At 50.3% G+C, this 21,861-nt stretch overlaps 2 protein-coding genes across 18 annotated transcripts; one reads left to right on the forward strand and one right to left on the reverse strand.

The window, feature by feature from the left end:
• The first annotated feature begins 7 nt into the window (after nucleotides 1–7).
• LOC136015754 (ninein-like protein) lies at nucleotides 8–19,845 on the forward strand. 16 transcript variants are annotated; one of them, XM_065682142.1, is made up of 16 exons: nucleotides 31–87; nucleotides 2,072–2,197; nucleotides 2,450–2,585; nucleotides 2,669–2,806; nucleotides 3,032–3,170; nucleotides 3,833–3,943; nucleotides 4,552–4,641; nucleotides 6,416–6,512; nucleotides 7,012–7,154; nucleotides 11,900–12,007; nucleotides 14,227–14,478; nucleotides 15,505–15,717; nucleotides 16,337–16,453; nucleotides 16,547–17,484; nucleotides 19,043–19,225; nucleotides 19,317–19,845. In XM_065682142.1, exons 3-14 carry the CDS (start codon nucleotides 2,518–2,520, stop codon nucleotides 16,733–16,735), a joined length of 1,665 nt encoding a protein of 554 aa, XP_065538214.1. In that variant the 5' UTR covers nucleotides 31–87; nucleotides 2,072–2,197; nucleotides 2,450–2,517; the 3' UTR covers nucleotides 16,736–17,484; nucleotides 19,043–19,225; nucleotides 19,317–19,845. The 16 variants fall into 16 exon arrangements, with proteins under 16 accessions (XP_065538211.1, XP_065538214.1, XP_065538215.1 ...); XM_065682143.1 differs by lacking the exon at nucleotides 19,043–19,225 and having other exon boundaries at nucleotides 16,547–16,787; nucleotides 17,275–17,484; XM_065682144.1 differs by lacking the exon at nucleotides 19,043–19,225 and having other exon boundaries at nucleotides 16,547–16,787; nucleotides 17,292–17,484.
• GINS1 (GINS complex subunit 1) lies at nucleotides 18,575–21,780 on the reverse strand. Of its 2 annotated transcripts, XM_065682150.1 has the most exons (8): nucleotides 21,674–21,780; nucleotides 21,535–21,599; nucleotides 21,330–21,425; nucleotides 20,856–20,946; nucleotides 20,229–20,345; nucleotides 19,560–19,622; nucleotides 19,296–19,370; nucleotides 18,575–19,056 (listed from the first exon to the last, which is right to left on the reverse strand). In XM_065682150.1, the coding sequence occupies exons 1-8, from the start codon at nucleotides 21,746–21,748 to the stop codon at nucleotides 18,988–18,990; spliced, it is 651 nt and encodes a 216-aa protein (XP_065538222.1). In that variant the 5' UTR covers nucleotides 21,749–21,780; the 3' UTR covers nucleotides 18,575–18,987. The 2 variants fall into 2 exon arrangements, with proteins under 2 accessions (XP_065538222.1, XP_065538223.1); XM_065682151.1 differs by lacking the exon at nucleotides 19,560–19,622.
• Between the last annotated feature and the right edge of the window lie 81 nt (nucleotides 21,781–21,861).

Raw genomic sequence — 21,861 nt, forward strand, 5'->3', positions numbered from 1 at the left:
GCCTGCGCGCGCATGCGCGGGGCAAGATCAGCGCGGGATAGGATCGGCGCGTGCGCAAGATCGGGATTGGCGCATGCGCGGGGGTCGGTGAGTGGGGGCCGTGCGGCGGGTTCGGGGGGTGGGCTTAGGGCAGGTTCGGTGGCGCGTCCTGCGCTCGGGCGACGGGAGCCCTGTGTGCGGGCACGGGCACGGGCACGGGCACGGGCACGGGCACGGGCACGGGCACGGGCACGGGCACGGGAGGAGCGGCTGGGAAGCTGCTCTTGGAAAACGACCTGGGGGTGCTGAGTGGCGGCGCTGAACGTGAGCGGCTTGTATCGTGTTCATCACGGCCTGTCAGCGGTGGTGTGGCAGCAGGGCCAGGGCAGTGGTCATCCTCCTGGACTGGGCACTGGTGAGGCCGCAGCTCAAATCCTGTGTTCAGTGCTGGGCCCCTCCCTACAAGAGAGACACTGAGGTGCTGGAGCGGGGCCAGAGAAGGGCAACGGAGCTGGTGAAGGGTCTGGAGCACAAATGTGATGGGGAATGGCTGAGGCCCCTGGGGGTGTTTAGTCTGCAGGACAGAAGGCTCAGGGGGGGCCTTATTGCTCTCTACAACTGCCTGAAAGGAGGATGGAGAGAAGAGGTGACTGGTCCCTTCTCCCAGGTAACAAGTGATAGGACAAGAGGAACAGTCTCAAACTGCACCAGGGGAGGTTTAGATTGGATATTAGGAAAAAATTTTCTCAGAAAAGTTGCTCAAGCACTAGAACAGGCTACTCAGGGCACTGGTAGAATCATCATCCCTGAAAGTGCTCAAAAACTGTAGATGAGGCCCTCAGTGGTGTGGTCTAGTGGTGGCCTTGGCAGTGCTAGGGTAATAGTTGGACTTGATGATCTTAAAGGCCTTTTCCAACCCAGTTGATTTTATGCTTCTATGATCTATGACTCTGGAATGTGCTGTGAGTTGGCTGTCATTGCCCTGCCAGCCAGGACAGCTCCACACAGGGTCCTGAGCAAAACTCTTAAAAAAAAAATAAAAAATGGAGAAATTAAAAATGTTTCATGTTCTTTTGGCTAAATACTTTGAGGTAAGAGTTCTCTGAAGACAGGCTTCTTCAAACCTGGTATGAAATCAGTGCCCCTGGGAGATGTCATAGAATCATAGAATAGTTCGGGTTGGAAAGGACCTCAAGATCATCTAGTTCCAACCCCCCTGCCATGGGCAGGGAGACCTCACACTAAACCATCTCACCCAAGGCTTCATCCAACCTGGCCTTGAACTGCCAGGGATGGAGCAGTCACAACTTCCCTGGGCAACCCATTCCAGTGCCTCACCACCCTAACAGGAAAGAATTTCCTCCTTATATCCAATCTAAACTTCCCCTGTTTAAGTTTTAACCCATTACCCTTTGTCCTGTCACTAAAGTCCCTGATGAAGAGTCCCTCCCCAGCATCCCTATAGGCCCCCTTCAGATACTGGAAGGCTGCTATGAGGTCTCCACGCAGCCTTCTCTTCTCCAGGCTGAACAGCTCCAACTTTCTCAGCCCATCTTCATACAGGAGGTGCTCCAGAACCCTGATCATCCTCGTGGCCCTCCTCTGGACTTGTTCCAGCAGTTCCATGTCCTTTTTATGTTGAGGACACCAGAACTGCACACAATACTCCAGGTGAGGAGTCACCAGTTCTGTATTGACTTCCTGGATTCTGCTTTTTAGTTCAGCTTGGCTGAACCTCATTTACCTTTGAATCTGATCTCAGCCCAAATTTAGCTTTTAGAGCAAACAGAATGTTGTCTGGCAATCCCAGTCTGACAGCTTCCAAAAGACCTTCTCATGTTCCATGTTGGGCTTTCTTGTGGATACTGAGTTTTCATTGCTTAGCAGGGAGATAAAAGCACATGGTCTGTGCCTGCCAAACTGCTCCCTATGGCTGCCTTAGAGGCAGCTCAGGACATCTCCTTCCTGGCAGCTTGAGGCTGTTTCTAGAGCATTTTCTAATAATGATGGGGTTCCTTTCAGTATCCAAAGCTGTCAGGTTTTCTCTACCAGTTTTGCCGCCCTGACTTACCTCTGCTACTTTCTTCCTCAGAGGAGAGTGCATAGGGAAGCAGTGCATCTTCCAGCATCAGCACTAGATTTGCAAAGCCTCATCTTACAGCCATGTGAGCCCTGGGAGAACTTAGAAGAGATCCTGAAGGTCTCTGGTGCTGTCTTGGTGGGTGAAGTGAGCAGCAAGGTCTTTCAGCAAACTGGCAGCCAGGGTGGATGAAGCACTTCCGGTCTGGTTCGTGATGGGGTGGCAGGATTTGGCTGGGGAAAATCTGGGGTAAATGTGATCTAAGGCTGTCTGTGAGATGGGAGGCAGATCTCTGAAAGGCTGGAGGGTGGTGAAATGTTGTAACAAAAGAAGTCCTGTTGCACTGTTAGAAGAGGGAGAGAGTGATTTCAGGCTGTGCTGTCCTTGCAGAGGCTGAGTAGCACGTGGAGGAGCAGGTGAGCCTGGCAGAGCTGCCTGCAGTGTTGGACAACTCACTCATGGTTTCCAGGAGCGGGCTTCAGTGTGCAGCTCTCATGTCCTACAGATACAAACTGCAGTGCCTCAAGTAAGGGTGTTGCTCCCTGTAAAAACAGGCCTTCTCTGGGGTGCCTGGGATGTTTCTTAATGCAGTGCTCACCATGCCTGCAGGATCCAGGTGAGGCAAGTCGCCAGGGAGAGGGACAAGGCGAGGCTGGACTTGGAGAAAGCGGAGAGACGCTGCCTGCGGCTTGGCAGGGAGCTGGATGAGCAGTACGTCGCTCTCGAGCACACGCAGAGCAAGCTCAGGTAGGAGGGGTTCTTTTGGTGGAGCAGTGAAAATGTTTTCTTGTTCCCTGCAGCTTCTCCCTCCCATCTCTTTATGAATCTCCCACTTGTTCTGCCATTGTGTCAGTGACAGAGAAAGAAGTCCCTGAAGCCCCATACAGTCTACTGAGAGGGGGTGTTTAGACCTTGTGGCCATCTGAGATCACACTCCAGGTGCCCTAACCATGTTGCTTTTGTCTCTCCCAGGGATTTTCAGGCAGAAACAGAGGCAAAAGACCTGCTTTTGCAGCAAGCAGTCAGTCACCAAGCAAAGCTGGAGGCTGATACACAGCTCTTCCAGGGCAAAGAGGCCAGCTGGCAAGGGAGACTGAACCACACCATGAAGGTAAGTAGAACTGCCCTGGTGAAACATCTTCACTTCTTCAGAGGAGACAAAGCAGAGGTGCTGATAAAGATGAGAGGTTTGTGTTGCTATGGCTGGGAAGGAAGAAGTTTTATGCAAAAAAGTCATCAGCCACATCCGTACTATTGAATTAAATACAGAACTTTTTCCCTTCCCATGACAGTATTAAACACCCTTGTTGTCTGTCAAGAGTGGTTTGGCTGTTGCCAACACCTGAGCACCTGATGGCTGAGGCTAAAATTGTGCCAGGGACCATGCCAAAAGCAAAGGTGATACTGTCCACGTGCCTGGGATTTTCACAGTGCTGTTCAGTGTACAAGTACAGATGGAGACAGCTCAGGACTTGCTGCCTTTGTTGGCTGTGGGGAAAGCATAGTTTTGTGAAGCAGAGGTTGAGATGTGGGGCTGTGAGCTCTTACTCTGCAAAACCCACTCCTATGTCTGTCCTTTGGAGATAAACCAAACACCAGCCCATGTGGTGTTTGTCAGCAGCATGCTGGCTGAAGCAGGATCTCATGGGACCTGTGCTGTGTTTGACATGCCAGTTGTTTTGCAGCTTCCTCCTGAAGGCCTGTGGCTAGTGAACCCCTCCTGCAATGTGAGGACCCACAATATCCCAAATATCTTCTCCCCTTTGTTTGCAGGAGAACATAGAGCTGCAAAACAAGGTCACGGAGATGGCTGAGAAACTGGCAGCCTCTGAGAAACTGGTGGTGGAGTTGCAGAAGGAACTCAACTGTGTTGTGAAGGACAAGGTAGCCTTTCTCTTTCTATTGCAGTTAAGTAGGAACTTTAGAGGAACATCAAAAGATTGGCCTTTTTCTGTGAAATCTTTTGTATTTTGTGTCAGCTGTTATGGTCTTCCCCTCTTCAAACTCTCCTGCACATTAATGGCAACTGGGAACGAAAAAATACTGGCTTTTAACTTAGGCCTTTTGGAGCTTGAAAAAACCCAAAAAGGATTAGCAAACTTTGCAATTGCAGAAAATTCTACTAATCTGCAGTCTTCAAGTGAAGGATGTCAGAGTTTGGTTTCCAGAAAAGAAAATTTTTCTTTTTCACAAGTATTGATGTAAGTGGTTACTTTTAGTGTCTTCCACTCCAGAAAGGCACCTGGTAAAATGGATCTGGGGAGAGAAATGAATCTGTGATCTTGCTAGGCAGTTTGGGAAAGCTGGCTGCCTGCAGTTTGGTGTCTCATACATGAAGAAAAATGCTTTTCCTCTTTCTGCATCTAACCCATCCCACAGGTGTCCATATGAACCCCTCCACTGAATCTATGTAGGGTGTAGCACTGTGAGCTTATGGCTCTCCTTTGGAGAGGTGATCATTTCCTTGATGATGTTTCCCTGTGCTTGTGCAGCTGGGCCAGGTGGAGTCCCACAGTCCAGAGCTCCTGAACCAGAGTGAGTGCTTCGCAGAGATTGTCCTGGAGTACGAGCGGCAGTGCCAGGTACAGATGGGCAGCACTCCAGCGGAGCTGTTGTGAAAGCACAGCTCCCATCAGCATGTCCCTTGGCTTGGGGGAGAGGAAGGAGGCAGCCCTGATCAGAGTGCAGAGGGGGGATCCCTCCTGTCTTGCTCGGAGTCCTTTGCCAGGAGGCAGGTCACAGCAGTGCCCCCAGTAAAGCAGTCTCCTTCTGCAGCTCTCCATGGGGTCGTTCCCTTCCTGGTATACTGGCAGGGGGAAGTAGGGCTGGATTGTAAATTCTTCCTTTCCTGCCATCCTGTAGCCACGGGCTTACTGTTTGGGAACCGGGTAACTCTGTGTATGAAGACAGACCACTGTGGGCTCTTGCATTTCTTCTCAAATGCAAGGAGAAAGCTGTTCTCCCTCTGTGGAAAGCATGTTGTCAGCTAAATTCTATCTTTTTGTTTTTCCCTTCTTCCTTTTTGCCCACATTTTAACAACCCCCACAAAAATCGTTGCTGCTGGGCTCTGCTAGAGAGTCAAGGTGAGCTTGTCCTGAGCACACACCTGGTGTATGTGTGTAGCCCAGGCATTGGTGGTGTGTGTATTGTACTTTCTGCAGGGTGCTGTGCCCCTGCCCAGAGCTTTGGACTTTCTGGGAAGTGAACACCGCCTCCATTTCCCTTCTCTTCTCTTGTGTATCTTGCATGTTGTGAGTTGCTGGATGCTCTGTGCCCTGACTCCTGAGTCCTGTGCTTGTTGCACTGCCCGTGTTTCCAAGTGCTGTGTGTGACTGGGGAGCACCACCGAGATGATGAGTTACCAAATTCCCCCAGCAGGGGCAGAAATCTGCCGTTTCAGCGAAGCCATTTCATGGATGCAGCAGACTCTTGAAGCTGTAATTAAGGCAAACATGCTGGAGCACTACCCAGCGCAACATTACTCCAGGTGGCACCAGAGGGTTGAAGATGCTCTGTGCTGCAATTTTTCCTCCCATTGAGCAGCCCCAGAGTTGCCTGTGAGAATGCTGATGGAGGAACAGGTTTATCCTTGTTGGCTGCTGTCAGCCCCCCTCCTCTGCTCTCCTGGTTTAGAATGGAGGTTAAACAAGCTGGCTTTGCATTTGTCTAGATCTGCTCAATAATATTTATTAATGGGGATCTTTGGAGTATCATAGTTCAGTCTCCATCATTTTCCTGGGTGGTAGCATACAGGACATAATTTGATGTCTGCTTAAAGTGGAAAATTCAGAGCCTGGAAATACTCTCTTCCTGAGCCCTGTGGGACTTGTCTTACTGTAAATGCTGCTCTTGCTTTGTCTGCGTATAGTAATGCTTGTTGGCTAGCCCAGGTACCCACGGGAATGTCTTGAGGATGTAGCACAAACCTCTGGGCTATGTAAGGGGTCATACTGAGATCATGGTGTTTCTTGTGTGTTGTTCACTAGCACTGGTTGTGTTTAGGTGAGGAGGGGTCTCAGGAGGTCCAGCCTTCCGAGGTGTGTGCAGAAACCCGAGATATTGTGTGATTTTGCATGCAGGGGCAGTTGCTTATGGCTCTTTGTGCTTTACATTGTGTAATAGTGGCAGTCACAGGCATGTGGGCTTGTATTTTTTTTCTGTCTCTTCCAAAATCTCTCATTTCTGCCTGTTTGGGAAGGAAGAAAATTCCTCTGCCTAATTCTGACTGTGCTGGTGAGGGGACTATGCACTTCTTGCTGCAAGATCCTCTGAGTACACGTGGCTGTTGGGAGCCATGGGTACTCAGCCCCCTGCAGCCCTGGGGAGCTTTGTAGCTGCATCAGTCTCTGCTTCAGGTGCTGTGGGACCAGAATGGATTGCTGCGAAGGGAGCTGGAAAGGCTGTATCTCCAACTACAGGAGAACAGGGCTGAGAGAGGGCTGTCAGCAGGAGGTAAAATGGAGGAGGGTTTGATGCCTCTCCATCTTCTCAGCAAGGACAAGGTCCTCTCCAGACTGGAGTTTCCATGGGTGTGTGTGGTGGTTTGTTGTGCCTGAGCTGCTGCTGCCGGTTCTGGTATTGGACAGCCATGGGAGGGAAGAATGGGGTAATGGTTGGTGAGGAGGAGGGAGATTGGGGAAAGGAGGCTCTTCCATCTCGAAGGCTGGTGATGGTGACCTGTGGACTAGGCAGCTGGGAGTGAACAGGAAGATTTTCACTGTTATGAACGTTGAAGAAACACAGTATGATGAAGAGGAAGTAGCCCCAAACTTATGAGTTATGGGTTATGAGGTTAGGTTGAGCATAAGGAAAAAACCTTCTGGCCCAAAGGGGCGATGCAGCCCTGAGACTGGTTGCCAGATAGATGGGAGATCTCTGTCTTTTGGGGTTGTATGGGGTGTGAAGTTGCAGCCATCCTGATCAGGACAGCCAGGCCTGTCTTGTCTTGTAGGCCTGTCCTCAGAGGACTCCTCTCCGCTAGTGTGCCACCATCCCAGCCCTCTGCGTCCCACTTCTGTGTGCACAGAGACATCACTCTCAATGGAACAGCTCCAAGAGCAGATGCGGGACCTGAAGGTGCAGCTCGAAATGAAGGTGAGGAGAATGGGGGGAAATTTCCTGACTTCTTGGTACAACTTCTTGGCAAGCACCCTGCTGCAGCATGGCTGATGGGGTGTCTGCTGGAGAGTTCAGGCTGGGGAGCAGAGTGGTACCTTGTCTCTCTGCTGGGAGCATATGCTTCTCTTAGCTGGGAGGAGGATTTGAAGCCCTCACTGGCTGGCAAAGGCTTTGTGGAAATCTCTATCACCCTGCAGAATACTTGTGTGGGTCTTGCTCTTTATGGGGAGCCAGAGATTACTCAGTGTTGCTGTCACAGTAAAACCAGTGGCAGGGCTAAGATGTGAAACAGACAGGTATCTCCTGAGAGCATGGCAGGTATTAGAGCCCTGTCTCCCTGGGCTTGCAGCACACTTTTAATCTGCTTGCCTAAGTTGGCAGTGTGCGCCCAGGCACACTGGGCTCTAGAGAGCAGTGAGTGCTCATGTGAGAGGCCTCGGTTTCCACTTTCACTCCTGCTTTTGCTGCTGAACTGGGAGGTCAAGGATGCTTGCTGGGTTTCCACTGCAGCACTACAAGAGTGAATCCTAGACTGCCACAGCTGATGCAGAGTTCAAGGCACACAAAGCTGTTTGCAGATCTTCTGCCTGCTTTGTAGTCCTGCCTTTGTGCTGATCAAATCCTGGAGTTTCCAGCATTTACAGGGAAGCCCTGGGGAGCAGCAGCTATTCACCACCACATCTTGACAAGGAACCACTCTGTGGGGTGGAAGAGAGATATGAGGAGCAGAGGCAGATGATGCCCTCACATCTCCCTTCTCCTCTCTGGGGTCCCTTGCAAAAAAAGAAGGGAGAAGGTTGTTTGGAAAAGCTGGGGACCACCAATATCTGCTTATTAGAGGCTTCTGTGTGAGACTTGGTTATTGCCCTAAGTTCAGTAGGGCCTAGAACTGCCTGAAGAGTGTCCCCTGTTGAGAGGGATCAATAGATTAATCTGAGCAGAGCTATTGGAGGAGAGGGGAGCTCTCAGGATTATGGTGCTAATAACCCAGATCCTGTCTCCTCCCAACAGATTAACTTGATTTTCTCCTCATAATAGTTTATGAGGAAAAACTCTGAGGGAGAGAGGAAGGACAGTGAGGAAAGCTTCAGGACTGAGATATGCAAGATGGAAGACCAGGAAAGAGACCTGGAAGACACGGTTGCAAAGTACTGGGCTGTAATTGATCACCTGAAAGAGCAAAAATATGTGTGGAGCATGGAGCTGGAGGAGAGGTTTGAGGTGAAGCAGTCCAGGGTGGGACAGCAGCACACTGAAGACATTTACCATCCAGGGCAGCAGCTGGACCGGGAGGGAGGAGAGCTGAGGATGTGGTGCAGGGACAGAGAGAGCCTGAGGTCTGGCACTGTTCTCTTTCTCTCGCTAAGAGGGAGACTAGGGGTGCATCCCCTGCTCATACCAGAGTAGGTTGGGCTGATTCCTCCTGAGGATGGATGACTGCTTTAATTTGGAAGAAAATTTGGACAGTATTGCAGGACTGCAGCTGCTTGAAATGTGGTGTCTGAACTCACCTTAACTGAATGTTTGATATTTCAAGACTTAAGTTTCCCTGCATGTTCCACAAGCTTGCGTCAGAGGCAGTGCCCACCAAAGATTGTACCTCAAAACAGTGGGAGGAGTGAGAGCTTTCATCAGCGTTTTCTTAGTATTTCTTCTCTTTCTTGGTCCTTCAGCAAGCTTGCACCTACTTGCTAGATCATCGCAACGGGCTGTCTTTAAAGCAGCAAAAAATAGCTCAAATTTCTCTTTATAGCAAAACAGACTGGCTTGTGGGAGGGTAAGGTTGTCACTAAATGGCTGTTCATCTTTCCCTTCTTGTGCTATTGCTGCTAGTTCTGCAAACTCCCCAGGGGGCCAGAATGGCCTTGCAGAGGAGACTGAACGAGAATTGGACAGGAAACTTCCCTGTCCATGCCTGCCCCCTCTTGCTTCCCAGCACACCCCACCACTACCCTTAGGCTTTCCTCATGCCTCTTCCCTGGCGTATGTCCCTTCAGGAGCAATTTGGCAATAACCAAGCAGAGGGTTTTACTCTAAGTCATTATCCCTGTTTTAGGGAAGAGGAGCTGAGATACGGGGTAGGTGTGGGAGAAAGGAGGTGACTTCATTGAAGTTTGTGTCAGACCAGGGGAACAAACCCAAATAACAGGAACACAAGGCCTTTGAGCTGTGTTACCACCATCTCTGGTGACTGGTGGTGGGACTGGCTATAGTAGGGAGCTTTCAGAGTTGTTGGAAAACATCTGATGGATGAGTGAGAAGTGCAGAACTTCTCAAAGTGGTGTGGGAACTTTCTGTAATGTTTAAGTAATTGCCTTGACTTTGCAACCTGAAGGAAACTTTTCGTTGCCTCTCCAGCAAAAGTATGTTCTGAAGCTGGCTGAGCTCTTCGAGCTGTGTTATCAAATCCGGGTCAGCAAAACAGCTTTCATCTTTTGGAATGATGCAGAGGTTGAGCATGATCAAGCACTGTTATGGAGTGTATGCCTGTGTGACAGCAGCTGTAAGGCTCTGTAGCAGCAGCATTGGTGTGAGAGAAGGTGATTTCCCAATGATAAAGGCTGCAAGGACAGGACCTCAGGAGCCCAGGAGAGGCGGCAATGGAAGTGGAAGAAAAACGACATGGTCTCTGTGGAAGAAGAAGTAGCTAAAATTGGAAGAGAAGGTTAATGAGGAGCAAGTTAAGATGTGTGAGGTGCTGGCTGCTGAGAAGAAAAAGAGAAAAAGTGCCGAGATGAAATGGGAATAATGCAGAAATCATGGGGCTCACGGCACAGGTACTGGAAGGGACAAGGTGTCTGGAGGGCTGCCCTTTGGGGGAAAAGGAGTACATCCCCACGGCTCAGATGAGCAGGTGGACCAAAGTCTCCTGCCTGTTGCAACTTTAGCACCAAAGGAACAGGAAAGAAATGAAAAACACTGTGATGGATGGACCAGTGCAGACATCTGTTGCAGTGAATGGCCTGCTCAATCTAGAAGCTGGAGCCAAAGCAGAAAGCTTTTGTCAAGGAGAAATGAAATCTTGATAGACAAGGGAATGTGCTTGGGAAGGAGGCAGAGAGAGCAAAGTTAAATATCTGCCTTCACACAGCATACAAAAGCAGTATGTCAGGACATAGACTTTATCTGAAGGGCAACAAGAGGGAAAACAGCCCTGGGAGGCAGAGTGGCACAGCAGCATGGAAAGAAACATGACATTCAGGCTGTCAAAATTGAGCTGAAAAGGGAAAGGAAAGGGGTGAAACTGGAGCTGATGTAGCTGAAACATGTGCACTGCTTGGAAAATGACCCAGAGCTCAAGAGAGTGGCAGGTTTGCAGAACTGTGCTGCTGCTGAAGAAAAGCAGATGCCTTGTGAAACACGAAGCTGCTTAACAACATGATGGTCCAGAGACACTTTAACAGCAGCTGTGTTCTCTCTTGACACTCGCTAGCAGCAGCTATGTTCTTGCTGTCCCCCACATGCCTTTTACTAACCATGGGAGTGTGGTCAGAGAGCTGGGATGTGGTAACGTGGCTGTAGCTGGCTATGCATTTGTCTCCTCTGCCTTGTACTGCTGTCTGTGGGATGCTGGAGCTGCCACTGGAAGCACAGTATGTGAATCCTGATGTGAAACTGACTTGTAAAGCAGCTGCTGTGAGGAGCACCCTGCCAAGCAGGGGGAGCAAGCAGCTCACAGCCTGTGTGCTCCCTCTTGCACAAGAGAGAAAGAACTTCCCACTCAGCTCCACTGCCTCACACATAGAATCATAAATCACAGAATAGTTAGGTTTGGAAAGGACCTTAAGATCATCTAGTTCCAACCCCCTTGCCATGGGCAGGGACACCTCACACTAAACCATGCCACCCAAGGCTTTGTCCAACCTGGCCTTGAATGCTGCCAGGGATGGAGCATTCACAACCTCTCTGGGCAATCCATTCCAGTGCCTTGCCACCCTAACAAGAAATAATTTCTTCCTTATATCCAATCTAAACTTCCCTTGTTTAAGTTTGAACCTCTTACCCCTTGTCCTGTCACTACAGTAACACTACAGTAACTACATGCAACACCACAAACAGCAATGCTGTCCACAATGGACAATCCATTCTTCTGCACTTTTCCCTGAGGAATTTGGGTCCCGTATGGGGTTTAGCAGTAGCTGTTAGGTATGGCTGTCTGACTGACACAGGACTGAGCTTCCTGCCCACAAGTTCTAGTATTCGTGGCCTCATGAGAGACTGGGATACCAGTAGGGATGTAAGGATAATGAGGCATAGAGGCTGCCTTGGCTTTGGTGTCATAGCTGTTACATCCAGCAATGTAAAATCACAAAGGCCGCATAAGCAAGCTTTATTATGTGGCTTTATTGCAGTTGAAAGGTTGGACTTACCACCTGGTTATCCTTAGTGAAGTCTTGGTGTGTCTTACTGAGCCAGATCTCTTAGTTTCTACTTCTTGGCAGGCCTGCAAAATAATTTCAGCCAGCTGGAAGCCAAACAAATTGAGGGTCTGATGCTTTTTGTCCTTATTCACCTTTATTTCCCTTCTCTTGAAGACCTGCTCCTTCTCTGCCAGTCTCTTGATGGTCCCCACATGAGTTATTGGATGGTTGTTTCTCAGATTTCTTTAGTTTCTGCTGTCCTTGCAAGTCAAATGGGGATGGAGCAGGGAGCCAGTGTAGAATGCCAAGATCAAACTGGGCTTTTGCATCGTGTTCTCACACTGGTGTCTCTCCCTGCAGGGAAGAACTGTGCTGGCTGCTGGAGGAGAACAGCGTGCTGAAAAGTCAACTTGGGAGACTTCAGGAAGAGCTGAGGCTGGCAAAGGAGAAGGGCAGCGAACACAATGGGTAAGAGAGGACCCAGCTGTAGGAAGCTGCAAATGGGTGGAGAGCTGATGCATGTAAAAGGAACAGCCACTCAGGTGCATTTACCATATGTCAGCTGACTTTTGTTCCTGCCTTTTGTTTTCTTGTTTCTGAGCAAGCCAGCATTCTCACACCCTTTGCTCACTTAAAAGCAGCCAGTGCTGGGACAGGTTTGGGGAGGTCAGAGCACAGGAACCAGAGCTGGGGTTGGGGAAGGCTGTGGGGATAGGTGTGCTTAAGGAGGAAACGATGGGCTTCTTCACTACACAAGCATGTTGGCCTGCTGCTGCCTTAGGAAGCTTGAGGTAGGTACTAGGGTCACCCACTGAACCATAAATCCAAGGAGAGCTATGTTTCTGGTGTGGATAGTCCCAAGACTCAGCTAAGATGGCTCTCCTACTGTTCTTCATCCCCTGAGTTTTAGGTCTCTGAGAGTGCTGCAGGACTTTGGGTGTCCCCAGCTGTCTGTCTGTTGGGCTGAGTGACCTGTTGGAGCAGACACCTGACCCACTGATGAATCAGTTCAGGACCATATCTGTTACGGCCTGTCTTTGCTTCCTCTTGCAAACCAAAACCAGACATGTGGCTCCCCAGAACGAGGCCCTTCCCTGGGGGACATGGTTTTCTGGTCTCTGGCTTGAAGCTCATAATTTTCCTCTAGCTGACAGGAAGCACATGAGTGAGTTGGGCAGAGAGAAGGTGGAGGAACTGGCTGAAATACTAGAGTTAAGAGTGTTGGTAAGAAGCCGTTAACACTGACAGGTTCTTGGCTGAAGGATTTAGGAGGACAAAGCCTAAATGTGCTTATAGAGAATGGGAATGTTTGTTTCAAACGTTCAAACCCAGTCTTGCTTTGAAAAGCCAACTTCATTTTATAGCTTGTCAAGTAGAGACAATTTGAGTGACAAAAGCCAGTGAAGGTCTTACAGAAGGTGTTACTACAAAATCTCTAATGAGGTTCTCTTTACCTACTTGCACTCTTCCTCCTAGAGGTTTTGCTCACTCCCAGCCGCAAACACGCCCTTGGACATGTGTGCACACAAGCCCTGGCCAGGATTCCTTGTGTGCAACATGGACGAGGGTTGCAGGCTGTTCGTTCCTCATCCCGTTCCTCATGCCTGGGAACCACAACTTGTTTTTTGGACATGTCTTTTATACTCTCTGGGACCTTCAGCCGCAGCAGTGTGGCTTTTGCTGGCCCTTGCTGGTTACATCTTCCATTAATTATCAACCACAAACCTGCTGCCTGTTGTTTGCCTTTTCTCCTTTAGAGCAAAGCTCTGTTGGTTGCCTGTTTTCCTGGGATGCTAGCAGAGGAATGGAGTGTAGGGTGTGTTGCTGCCCTGCTCTTAGATGCAGACTTTCTCCTGACATGTTATCTGTGCAGTGGTCTGGTCAGAGCATGGGGCAGAAACTGCACGTTGCTCAGCATTACTGCTAGGGATAGTGTCCTAGGAGCAGTATCTAAAGGGTTGATACCCTTTAGTGTTGATGCACACTGCTCTTGTAACCCTTGCTCTGCTCCTTCATCTGGTACTTTCACACATGCACATGTCCATTCATACTGTATTCTTTCCAGTCTAAATATTTCTGTTAAACATAATGAAATCACAGAATGATTTGGGTTGGAAGGGACCTTAAAGGTCATTTTAGTCCCAACCCCCTGCCACAAGCAGGGACACCTTCCACTAGAGCTGTCACTATCCCCCTTGTAAAAGGTCTGTCTCCAGATTTCTTGTTGGCCCCTTTAGGCACTAGAAGCTGCTCGGAGCCTTCTCTTTTCCAGGCTGAACAAGCCCAACTCTCAGCCTGTGGAGCATCTCTGTGGCCTCCTCTGGACTCACTTGAGCAGGTCCATGTCCCTCTTGTGTTGTTGCCTGCAGAGCTGGATGCAGCAATGTGGGGGGGGTCTCACAAGAGCAGAGTAGAGGGGGAGAATCCCTTGTCCTCAGTGACACCCCCAAGGACTTCCTCCAGAGATTCCACCTGTTGACAAATTTCTCATCTCAAATGTGCTGCTTTGGTCAGGCTGGGAAATGAGGGCTCTTATCCTGAGTGCCCACAAAGCCCTGCAGCAACAGCTGTGTTCCTGAGTGGAAACCCAGTGGGGACAGTATGGGACAGGTTAAGTCTCTGCTGCCTCTCACCCCACCCCAAGCCTCTATGCATGAATTGGTTTCTTTTTCCTCAACCTTTTCCAGAGTGAGAAGAGCAGCGGGGAGAACTCCCACCTGAATGTAAGGATGTGTCGACTGGGCCATGAAGTCACTGAACACCAGGCTGGCCATGATGCTGGCCCTGACACCATCCCACTGTGGAGCCAGAGGCTTGCAGAGGCTGAGTGGCTACGAGGAGCAGAGACAGCTGCAAGGCTGGAGCACCACCAGCAGCATGCAGCATGTTGTATGGAGATGGAGCTGCTTCAGCAGCAGCTCAAGGCCTCGCAGGAGAAGGTGACTGTCATTCAGTTGGTGACAGGGTGGCTGCTAAGTGGTCCCTGTGATGTTGGTATTGCCCAGCTCAGGGCTGTATTGGACACCTTCCCCATGCAAAAAAGAGTGTCCTCTTCCTTTTTGTGGGGGACAAAGGACTCACCCTCCCACTCAGATATGTCAGAAGCAAGATCAGGTGCAGCTTGGAATAAGTCCTTACTTGCAGCTGACCCTGTTTCCTCTGTCCTTGTCTTGTGCAGGCTGGCTGAGCAGAGGAGATGGAGGCTGAGTGAAGGTGGCTCATTCGGGAGTGCCAGGAGCTGTGGTTTCCCCATGGCTCAGCTGACAGAGGAACTAGAAGGGTGGCAGGATCAGGCAGGGACTGGGCAGGGATGACAGGGGCCAGGCAGGCCATGTCTGAGGTGGGGGAAGTCAGAGCAGCAGGCAAACAAGACCACTAGGACAGAGGAAAGCTAATGTGAGAAACCTCCAAATGTGTTAATATCCTTCTCCTGCTTTCTACCCTGGGAAAAGGCTCAGGGACTGGCTTTCCAGAGTCCAGCTTGTGCCAGCCACTCCTAAAGCAAAGGTGGACCAAACTTGCTTCCGCTTTTGCTAGTGGCAGGAAGCAGAGGGCATGATGTACAGGCAGCGATTGAAGCCCAGCTTGCCTATGATGTATCTAAGAACAAATGCAAGTGAGCAGCCCCCTCTGCCTTCTGCCACTGCAGCACTTGAAGCTAGGACTCCCTCCCAGAGGATCCCACCAGTAACTCCTGCTTCTTGCTGCTCAGCAAGGGGAGCATCCCTCAGAAAGTGGTCCCTGTTTCTCCTGCAGCTCTCAGTGCTCTCCATTCTGGCTTTGTAGGCTTGCCCAGCACACACCACTCCCACAGTCCTGCTGCTCTGCTGTGGCCATGTTGGTATGAGAGCCAAGCAGGGGGCTGAGGGTGCTTCCCAACCTCTTCCCTCACCTTCAGCACACCCTGTGCCTGTTCCATTGCTGGCAAAAAGCTGTAACCAGCTATTAGCCTTTCTGTGTTGCAGCTTTTAGAAGCCAAAGCAAGCCTGAGCCTGACCCAGACTCGGCACACTCTGCAGTTGCAGCTGGTCAAAGCCCAGATGAACAACATGGTGCCAAGGAAACATTTTGAGGAGCTGCAAACCAGCTTGAGAGCAGAGCAATGCAAGGCTCAGCAGCTCCAGGAAAACCTCCACCAGCAGGCTGAGCAGACATGCAGGCAGCTGCTCAGGACTCAGGTAAGCAGGGAATTGCGGGAACTCAGTCAAGGGTAATGGAGGGAGCACTCCCAGCCTGGAAGCCACCAGAGGTTTGGGTATATCAAAAGCCTATGTGGAAAATGCACTTTATCTTTGACGTGCAGCTGCAGCTTTCATTCCTCATGAACACAGTCACAGCCCCGCACTCAAACAGGAACCCTCCCCTCTCTAATCCACCTACCCCAGGCTAGGTACCTTGTGCTTGAGGAGGAATTACCAGCGAGACACTGTTGACTCAGGCTGGGGAAAGTTTGAGCCCTGTATGTGGAGATGTAGCCTGCATACAGTGCTGTGGTTTTGTCTCAAGGGCACTGGGCAACAAGGTGTTGGGGTTTTGTGAGTTTGTGTTTTGTTTCAGGACAGTGTAATTTGACTGCAATAACCTGAGCAAAGGGAGGAAATTGTAACCTAAGGAATTAAAATGAGCAGATACAAAAACTGTATCCAAGGAAACTATGTCTATCCTTTGGTTATTCTGGACATGACCCACTGATCCCCTCATGCTCTCCTTCAGAGTGTGAAGATCTGTGAGCAGGGAAACGGATGGTCCTAGATTGCCTGGGAACAACCCAACATTAGTCTTTGTTGCCTGCTGCAGGAGGAACACGAGCGTCTGCTGCAGGCAGCTATGGAGCAGGCAGAGGTGCTGGAGCACAACCTTAGGAGTACTGAAGCTGTGCTGGCAGAGAGAGCAGTTCAGCTTAAAGATGCCCAGGTGAGTGGAAGAGGGGTTAGTGCTGTGTGTTCCTGCCTGGCTGGGACCCCAGCATGAGGATGGTGAACCTTTAGTCTCCTGTCCTTGCTGTAGGCCCAACTCTCCAGGAACAAACTGCTGATCAAAGACCTCCGTGAGGAGAACAGGGGGGTTGCAATGGCCCTGCAGGCAGCTGAGCTGAAGCAGAAGAGCACTGAGGAGAAGAACCAGCTGTTGGAGCAGCAAGCCTCAGCTCTGAAGCAGCTCATTGGAAAAATCACACCAGCATCTTTGAGTGGGTGATAGGGTGTGTGCTGTGGCAGCCTTGCCCCTGGTCCTGGCCAGGGTTTGTCAGGTATGGAAGAGATATATCTGGGTTGGGAAATAAGCCTTTTCCTCTCCGGTCTTGCAAGGATTTTCCTGGGTAGAAAGTAGAAAATGAAGAAACCAGACAAGAGTCCTTTAAAGAAACTGATCCTGTGGATGGCTGAATTTTCCTAGTGAAAGCACCAGCGTTTGTGCCTTTCTCAGTGACAGTGTGCTGTTGTAACTCAGGTCTGCCTCAGGGCAGCCATTCCACAGGAGCTGCCTGCACTCTGCAGCAGGTTGAGTGGTGGTGCAAAAGCTCTATCTCTGTGGAAGGCTGCTGTTGGGGCCATGCTGTTGCAGCTGAAAAGCCAGGGCAGGAGAGCTTGCAAGTTCTTGCATTTGGCTTTCTCCAAACAGGAAATCTGGATTGTGGCATTAAAATGTCTGCAGTAATGCAGTACCTCCTGCCATCTCCATCTGCTCCGTATTTCATCAGCCTGCCCCAGCTGTTGTTAAACTTTTATTCACTACAGCTTCTCTTGAGCTCTAGGAGACTCTGGCCCTCCTAAAGCCTGAGCCTAGGATCAAAACCAACCTGATGCCAGATTGTTGCCTCTGTGGTGAACAGATCAGAAGGGCTGAGGGAAAAGCCTTCTCTCAGCTTGAACCTTCAAGGCTTGGGGCAGGGCTGGTGACCCATCATCAGGAGCACTGCCCTTCTTCAAAGGATACCAGGAGACATGGTAAGTGAACTGCATCATCTTGCCTTCCTTGTTGGCTCTCACACACTGGCAGTGAGCACTACTCTTGCCAAAATAAGTTGTCTAAAAGTTCACAAAACCAAGCATTCACATCAGCAAATGCCCAAATTTTTTATCTGCCCATAGTGTTACCCTCTGCATCATTGTCACCAGTGCCCTGCCTTGCTCTGTGCAGAGCAGAGGGTATTTACATGTGGGCTGTGGTTGCCACTAGCTGTGAAAGGACTCCTAGGAATGTGGGGACTATGGAGACCTCTGTACAAGAAACTACACAAGCCTGTCTGGATCAGGGTAGCAAAGCTGGACAAAGTTAATACAAAGAAGAGGGCTTAAAAATAGCTCAAGCTATTGCTGGTAGTTCAAGAATAAACGGGGATAAATTGGGTGAGCTGAAACTCAGACACTGCTTTTAGTCCCAGCTTGCCAGGGCAGAGCGGTTCCCAGGCGCTGGGACAGTAACAGGAGGTAGCTGGAGGCTGACTGAGGAGGCATCCTTGATTGAAGCCTGCTTTTTCTGCCTGATGGATGAATGCTGAGACTAGAGTCTTACCTAGGACTTAGGTTTTTGGAAGTGTTACCTCTCAGCTGCTACTCAAGAGTGAGCAGCTCCATTAGGAAGACCAGACAGGGAGAGCAGTTCTTCAGCCTTGTGCTTAGACTTTGTGCTAAGTGGAAGACTTAAAATCCTCTGCTCCCTTACCCATCCCTACTCCAAATAGTCCCTATACCATGCCAGATTGTGCTGTGGGGAACTTGATTCTTCACAGAGGAACAGAGGCACAGCCCAAGTGTGCTGGGAGAAACCATGGTGAGGCCCATGACCCAAACTGCAGCCAGTGCTCATTCACTCAGCAACTTAAAAGAAACATATATAGACTTCTAGTGAGAGTCAAGGCTTCATGTGTATCTTAGAAAGAAGCTTATGCAGCCTAATCTGACACTTGGAGGAGTAGCTCCACTGAGACACCTAAATAACCAGTTGAGCATCAACCTGCAAGGTCCAGATGGGTTGGGCCAGAGAACTAGGTCAGAGTGTTTAAACAAACAATGTTAACTCTTGGAAAACACTCAATAGAAGGTGAAGCCATTTTTATTTTGCAATCTTGGAGCTGTCCTGCCTTCCAGAGCCCACCTGGTTGGTGTCTTACATGCACAGTATGAACGAAGAACTGCTCCGAACAAAAACACATTCACAAAACCTGCTTGTAGCTGAGGGCCTTGGGTAGACTCCCCTCACCCTCCAGTGCCACCCCCACTGTGCTGGATTCCCAGGATGTTTACACTACCAGGATGCACCGTGGTCAAGAAGAGCCAGCCAGTGTGGTTTGCATACTTCATGAACTCAGGGCTGATCTTAGTGTCAGGTATCAAAGAGGAGTCACAGGGTGTGCACTGCAGAAATGCTGAGGTATCTGAAGTCCTGCACATACCAGAGTTGCGTACCCACTGTGGGCAAGCAAGGGTTGTCCCTTCTGTCCTGCATGCTTATGAAAGAATGTGCTCGAGGACTCCTTGTCTGATTAACTGCTCACATTTCCAGCGGGGTAAGAAGTGCTGCATGGAAACACAGACAAACTTTCATTGCAAGCCAGGCAGAGTGGATCTGTCACTGCACACAACCAGCTCTGTTGCCCTGTGTGCCCACTGCATTGTGGTACCAGATCAGAGCTGTGCCACACCAACAGCTTGCAGCATGTGCAAGGAGACGTGCTGTGAAGCTGGGGTAAGCAGGGGGATGTCATGGGAGTGAAAGGGAAGGAAGAGAAAGGACCACACACTCTTGACATGAGTACCTGGCTATTCTTCTTCAACAGGATGGTGGTACCGTCATCGATCTCAAACTCTCCATAGTCTTTTAAACACCGCACCTGCAAAGCAGAAATGCAGCTCTTGGATCATCAGATCTCCCACAGAAAACACAAGACATCACTGCTGACTTAAAACACATGCCCCAGAACTGTAAGTATGGAGACATTCCTATCTGCCTGCTGGAGCCTCAACATGGAGCAGATCTGGAAATGCACTACTGGACTGATCCCATGCTCTATAGACTCTACCTGATGTTCTCTTCCTGCCTCTGCCTGGACCAAGAAGCACCAGCGAGCCCAGTCCTCCAGAGACTAGAGGAAGAGCAGCACAAGAGACACAATGTGGGAAGCAGCAGCATTTCCAGAACTTCTCCACACACATACCAGAAAAACTGTGAAACTCTTAAGGAGAAGGTTTATTGCCACTACATCTTCTTTTGAAGAGAACATCAGAATAGAGCACTTCAGCAGCTAACTTTGATGTTCCACATGCTTTTGCTTTGTTCTATCAATTGTATAAAAAGAGTTATAGTTTTGTGTGTCAAAGTCCATTTAAAATAACAAGGAAAACCAATTAACAGACCTTAGCATGGGAACAAGGTTTCTAGTTGATGTAGGTTTGGTTAAGTTTCTGCAAAATGCCGCAAAACTTCTCATTGGGATTCAGACCACTCACCCCACCACACAAATTCCCTTCAGACTAGAAATGCCATCTTTCAACAGACTTTGAGCCTTCAGTAGAAGAGAGAGTAAAATGCTGACAGGCAGAATGTAAAGAGTAAAATGTAGAAGCCTGTGGAGGCTTTGGTGCTCTTGAAGGCTTTGCTCAATGACGTGGCTTGGGATGGGGGTGAAATTCTCTAAAAAACAATGGTTGGGCAAAAAGTTTGTTCACAAACAGAAACCACTCGCACTTACTTCGATGTACAGGCTTTTAGGAGGTTTTATGTCCTGTGTAAGGTCCAGGCCCTCCTCTCCTCCTACTGACTTCATGTAGGTAGCCAGAGACTTCTTGTACCGATTGAACCATTCCACCTGCAGACATTGACATTGATTCCTCAGGCAAAACTGAACAGCTAATGCTGAAAGAGAGGTCCCCAGTGAGTGATACCTAGTTTATCTGTGCTGTCAGACCACTGTTCCAGAGCATGTCTGTACCAGCCAAAGGTGAATGCAAGCTTTTCTAAAGGGAAAGACTGCCACAGAGGGAGAGCAGTCTGGATTCAGGACACATTCTGCTGATGTTAGCATCTTTGTACATTGGTCTAGAGATGCCATTTGAGAGCAGCATGGGAAGACTTAAGTTCTGCTGGCTTCAAGTCTGATCTTCCACCTGATCCTTGAAAGTGCCAAGCATTACCTGCACTTGCTATCTGTTTGGGGTTGTACCCATAGACAATGAATAAACAAACTGGTGTTTACAGGAAGACACATTGTCATATTTATAGTGGGGGAATTGTACCTTATTTTGATTTTACTAAATAGATAATCCATCAGGAGGAGTAGGTGGAAAAAGAGGAAGAGTTTAAGACAAGGCTGACTCACTTCCTCTGCTGACATGTGAAACTGGATGGCATTTGGCAGGACACTGCCATACTCCCACCTCAGTGCTCGGATCCGCAGCAACCGGTCATACCTGGGGGAAGAAACAAGGGGCAAGCCCAGCATCCTTGCTGAGGCAAACGTTGGCAATATCCCCAGGCAACAAAGCAGAGAGCAAAACCTTGGGTCATTCCACCCACCTTCATTTAAAAGATGCGATTTTAGACCTATCCAGTAATCAAAGCGTTTAAAGAGCAGGAATAAACAGGGCCAGCGTTTGATAGTACCAGCAATGAGTGCAGGCAGAGCCAGTCCCGCAGCTGCCCTGCTACTGGTTCCCTCATGGGACCCGCTCGCCGGAGCCAAGCGTCCCAATACCCAGTGCTCCGGGACCTTGTCTCGTGTCAGTGGGGAAGAAGCGACGCTCCGTGACCCCGAATGCCCGCCGTAGTTCCCCGTGCTCCGCGCCACACTCACAGGTAGGCCAGGATGCAGCGCTGGTTCCGGAGCAGGCAGCAGTGCCGAAACCGGATGAGGAAAATGAGGTCCGTGCGTCCCGACTTCGCCTCGGACCTGGAGGAGGAGCCGCGTTACAGAGCCACGGGACGGCTGGGAGAGAAGGGCACACTGCCGGGTTGTGCAGGACGGGACGGGACACCCCGGTACCGGGAACGACACTCACACATCCGCTTGGTTCTGCTCGTACAGCGCCCGCATCTCCTCCAGTGCCTGCCGCAGCTCCTCCGTCTGCAACACGGGACAGGGTCAGTGAGAGCCGGCCGCCGCCGGGGCCCGCCCCGCTCCCCTCCGGCCCCGCTCACCCGGAAGGGCGGCAGGCTCCCGCCGCTGGTACGATGCAGCTCCCGCACCAGCCCCACCGCGCGCTTCCCCGCCATGCCGCCCCGTCGAGCGCGCGCGCGGGAAACCCTGCCCGCCTCGCAGCCAATGGGAGCCGTGGGCGGGGCCTTGCGGAGCGCCGGGCTGTGCGCCTCCCGCGGGAAACACAGCC

The sequence above is a fragment of the Lathamus discolor genome, chromosome 5 (genome assembly GCF_037157495.1).
Source record: "Lathamus discolor isolate bLatDis1 chromosome 5, bLatDis1.hap1, whole genome shotgun sequence".
Lineage (NCBI taxonomy): Eukaryota > Metazoa > Chordata > Aves > Psittaciformes > Psittacidae > Lathamus > Lathamus discolor.